This window comes from Nicotiana attenuata, unplaced genomic scaffold (genome assembly GCF_001879085.1).
Source record: "Nicotiana attenuata strain UT unplaced genomic scaffold, NIATTr2, whole genome shotgun sequence".
Taxonomy (NCBI): domain Eukaryota; kingdom Viridiplantae; phylum Streptophyta; class Magnoliopsida; order Solanales; family Solanaceae; genus Nicotiana; species Nicotiana attenuata.
In genome coordinates, this window is record NW_017673455.1 from 68,606 (window position 1) to 73,884 (window position 5,279).

General features: G+C 46.9%; 1 protein-coding gene across 1 annotated transcript; it reads right to left on the reverse strand.

Moving 5' to 3' along the window:
• Positions 1-700: 700 nt before the first annotated feature.
• On the reverse strand, positions 701-1,036 carry LOC109216420 (RNA-directed DNA polymerase homolog). The gene has a single exon (XM_019380570.1). It carries the CDS (start codon positions 1,034-1,036, stop codon positions 701-703), a length of 336 nt encoding a protein of 111 aa, XP_019236115.1.
• Between the last annotated feature and the right edge of the window lie 4,243 nt (positions 1,037-5,279).

Below are 5,279 nucleotides of genomic sequence, written 5' to 3' on the forward strand. Positions count from 1 at the left end.
TCAAATCATCGGCCACCACATTGGCCTTGCCCGGGTGATACAAAATAGTGGTATCATAGTCCTTCAGCAGTTCTAACCATCTCCTTTGATGCAAATTAAGATCCTTCTGCTTGAATAGATGCTGTAAACTCCGGTGATCAGTATAAATCTCACAAGGCACACCATAAAAATAACGACGCCAGATCTTCAAGGCGCGAACAATATCAGCTAACTTGAGATCATGGACAGAATAATTCTTCTCATGTACCTTCAACTGTCAAGACGCGTAGGCAATCACCCTACCGTCTTGCATCAATACCGCTCCAAGGCCAACCCTCGAGGCATCACAATAGACAGTATAAGACCCCGAACCGGTAGGCAATATCAAAACTGGGGTTGTAGTCAGAGCTGTCTTGAGCTTCTGAAAACTCTCCTCACACTCTTTCGTCCACTGGAACGGAGCACCCTTCTAGGTCAGCCTGGTCATAGGCACTGCAATAGATGAAAATTCCTAAACAAATCGACGGTAATAACCCGCCAAGCCAAGAAAATTGCGGATCTCTGTAGCTGAGGATGGTTTGGGCCAACTTTGCATTGCTTCCACTTTCTTCGGATCCACCTTTATCCCCTCACTAGATACCACGTGACCCAAGAATGCCGTGGAATCCAACTAGAACTCACATTTCGAGAACTTAGCATATAGATTCTTCTCTCTTAATGTCTAAAGCACTGTCCTCAGGTGCTGCTCAGGATCTTCCCGACTCCGGGAATATACCAGAATGTCATCAATAAAGACAATAACGAATGAGTCGAGATATGGCCGGAATACACACTGCATCAAATGCATGAAGGCTGCTAGGGCATTGGTCAGACCAAATGACAAAACAAGGAACTCGTAATGACCATACCGAGTCTTGAAGGCAGTCTCCGGGATATCTGGTTCCCGAATCTTCAACTGATGATAGCCTGAACGCAAGTCAATCTTAGGAAACACACGAGCACCCTGTAACTGATCAAACAGGTCATCTATACGAGGCAAAGGATAACGGTTCTTCATTGTAACCTTGATCATAGATACACATACGCATAGAACCATCCTTTTTCTTCACAAACAAGATAGGAGCACCCCAAGGTGATACACTGGGCCGAATGAAACCCTTATCAAGCAATTCCTGTAACTGCTCCTTCAACTCCTTCAACTCAGGAGGAGCCATACGGTATGGAGGAATAGAAATGGGCTGAGTGCTCGGCAACAGATCAATGCCAAAATCAATATCTCTATCAGGCGGCATGCCCGGAAGATCAGCTGGAAACACATCAGAGAAATCCCGTACTACTGGGACTGAATTAACTGTAGGGGTATCAATACTGACATCTCTCACATAAGCTAGATATGCGTCACACCCCTTCTCAACCATACGCCGAGCCTTAAGGAATGAAATAACTGTACTGGAAGTATAATCTAAGGTACCCCTCCACTCTACTCGCGGTACACCTGGCATAGCCAGCGTCACGGTCTTTGGGTGACAATCAAGAATAGCATAATGGGGAGACAACCAGCCCATGCCCAGAATAACATCAAAATCTACTATGCTGAGCAATAACAAATTGGCTCTGGTGTATACGATAGAATCGGAGGGTCCGATTTCTCGTAATCAAGGCACTTCAAAAGATCATCACAAAGGCTTGAGGATGCAAGGTTACGGTCGAGCTTTCCTTCCTCGAGGTTCGTCGACGCTCGAGCTTGAGATAATGTTGACCCCGGCTATGGTAGAAATGGGGAGTTCCCAAGACACACGACTAGGACTGACAAAGTCTAGTGGGTTGTTCTGAACCCAAATCAGGGCGTCATTAAGCTGTCCCATCCCCATATCTATGTAATTAATGTATTTTGTACTATGTTGGGATTTCCCTCCTATATAAAGGGAGTCCTTGTCATTTTGTAAGAACCATGTTGCTTCACTTGCTCCACAAGAAATATACAAGAACATTCTCTCTGCTCTCTTACATATTCACTTGATATTATTGCTTCCATTTATTATCTTCATTATTGTTCATCATTTATTGCTTATCATTGGCCATAAAGAGCCTTCTTTGATTTTATCATAACTGTTAGTCATACATCGATCACCTTCGATAGCTCACAGTCAAGCCCCGGAATCGACCTCGAGGCCCCCAAATCGACAAGCTCGAGGCCCCGATTGTCAACCTATCGGTTTGGTTATCACCCCATTCCTAACTCTTATTTCATTTCTAAGTCTTACACATAACATCAACTACTCTACAACCGGCATAAAAATAGATCATGTATTTTTAGAGTCGCATAATCAAATTTAATTGTTATTACCATTTTCACGGTAAACAGTTTGGCATCCACCGTGGGGCTAATAATAATAGTGATTATTTTCTTGCTGGTTCCATTACACAACGCAAGTTATCTTTCACCTTTTGTCTTGTCCAAAGATCTTTGATTTCAGGTCGAAATGTCTGACTCAGTAAATAATAACCTTGAGAACCCCGGAGAGAATGGTGTGGCTGTTCCAGGTGTTGGTGAGCCACCACGAAACCTTGAGAATGCACCAGGACCAATTCCGTTGGACGAAGTCTCGCGCGACACTCAACACGTCGAAATAAGCTCCCACACTAACAGGAGCATACACCTGGGCGACCAACAAGAAGCCCAGGAAATCCCAGCGCGGGAAGAACGGGAGGTTAGCCTTCATGTTATTTTTGAAATGTTGCACGCACAACAGCTGGCTATTGCTCAGCTGCAAAGCCACCAGAAAACTCCTAGCACAGTAGCACCGGGGACAACTCCCCCAGCCGAATAGGTACCTAAGAGATCGAGCAATAACGGGTCGATGGCCGATCCCGTCATCGTAAAGATACTCGAGGACCTCACCAGAAGGATCGAATCGGGCGAGAAAATGATAGAAGCCAATGATAAGAAGGTCGAGACTTAAAACACCAGGGTCGACCAAATTCCAGGAGCGCCCCTGATCTTGAAGGGTGTGGACTCAAAGAAGTTCGTACAGAAGCCGTTCCCAAAGAAAGCGGCCCCGAAACCCACTCCAAAGAAGTTCAGAATGCCCGACCTCCCAAAGTATAACGGAATGTCGGACCTCAACGAGCACGTCACCGCCTACACTTGTGCAGTAAAGGGAAACGACCTAAGGGACGACGAGATCGAGTCCGCCCTGCTGAAAAAGTTCGGGGAGACGCTGTCTAAATGGGCAATGATGTGGTATCACAACCTGGCCCCAAACTCGATAGATTCATTTGCCATGTTAGCAGATTCTTTCATTAAGGCACATGCTGGTGCTATCAAAGTAGCAACAAGGAAATCCGACATCTTCAATATTAAATAGAGAGATAATAAGATGCTACGAGAGTTCGTATATCGCTTCCAGATGGAACAAATAGAACTACCACCAGTCTCCGACGACTGGGCGGTACAGGCCTTCACGCAAGGTCTGAACGAACGAAGCTCGGTGGCTTCGAAACAGCTGAAGCAGAACCTAGTCGAGTACCCGGCCGTGACCTGGTCGGATGTTCATAACCGATACCAGTCGAAAATCAGGGTCGAGCACGACCAGCTGGGGACCCCCTTGGGCTCGGTATATCCAAGCAGGCTCCTGACAAAGGAGCCAAAGCAAACAAAGAAAGATATCAGCCATACATCGAAGACCGGAGAAATGCCCCAAGGCGCAACCCACCTCGAAACGATCAAAAGATAGACCGAGGACAGAATCCTCGGGGACTCATCAACAGAGCCGGGTTCGATAGGAATGCAGGACCAACGGAGGCACCTCGCTTGTAAGAATACAACTTCAACGTCGATATATCGGACATCGTTTTTGCCATCAGCAAAATCAGAGATGCCAAGTGGCCCAGGCCTGTGCAATCGGATCCTTCGCAAGGGAATCATAACTTAATGTGTGAGTTTCACAACACACATGGCCACATGACCGAGGATTGCCGCCAGCTTCGAGAAGAAATAGCCAAGTTACTCAAAAAAGGTCATCTCCGAGAACTCCTAAGCGACCGGGCCAAAAATCAGTTCCGGGAAAGAGAGGCGGGTAAGAAGAACAAAACGAATGAGCCGTGGCATGTTATCCACATGATCTTGGGAGGCATCGATGCTCCACAGGAACCCGTGATGAGAAGGACGAAAATATCCATCACCAGAGAAAAATGAACCCGGGGGTACATACCCGAAGATGCCCTCACATTCGGCGAAGAGGACACTGAGACCTTGTCTCAACCTCACAATGACGCATTGGTAATCTCTTTCCTCGTAAATACATTTCAAATAAAACGTGTACTCGTGGATCCACGTAGCTCGGCCAACATTATCAGGTCGAGGGTAATAGAGCAGCTCGGACTGCTTGACCAAATCGTGCCCGCCGCTCGAGTCCTCAACAGATTCAACATGGCACGTGAAACAACGAAAGGAGAAATCACCCTCCCAGTCAACGTGGCCGGCATAACCCAAAACGTCAAATTCCATGTCATTGAAGGAGACATGAGGTACAACGCCTTGTACGGGAGACCGTGGATACACTACATGAGAGCAATACCATCCACCTTCCACCAAATGATAAAATTCCCGACAAAGGATGGAATTAAAATCGTCTACGGGGAACAACATGCGGCAAGAGAAATGTTTGCGGTGCACGATGTGGCGCCGGCACCAATACCTCCACCCGCAAAAGAGCCAAAAGGCAATCAAACCACATCTTCGGTTAAGCCCGATTAAACAAAGTAGAAGACCGTACCGCGTCCTCATCACGAGCGACTAGGACATATCGGACCTCGAAAACTCGCCGGCACATCCCACACTAAGGTATAACCTCTCCCTTTTCATTTTATAGTTCACACTAACCCTTATGCAGGCGCCCGATCGAAGCAGTCGAAACGCTAACCCAGCTCGAAGACCTTAATGTTTTAAAGCATCCATTGCACTCTTTTCCTTAGGTCGAGTTTTTATCCCGAAAAGGGTTTTACCAGCAAGGTTTTTTGACGAGGCAACATCCACATGCTACCTAAGGAAGACTCAACAAGTATTCAAGGCTTCTTTTGCAATCAACCTCGAACACTGGGGGGCATCCCCCCGGAAGGCCATCCATCGGAAAAACCAAGAAACGCCAAATGGGGTCCTGATAGGAAAATGATGTATCGAGCCAAACGGTCAAATGAATTGTGTCCGTATAGCCGGACCCAACGGCGAAAACACGTATACTTCATCCCCCCGGAAGGCCATCCATCGGAAAAACCAAGAAACGCCAAATGGGGTCCCG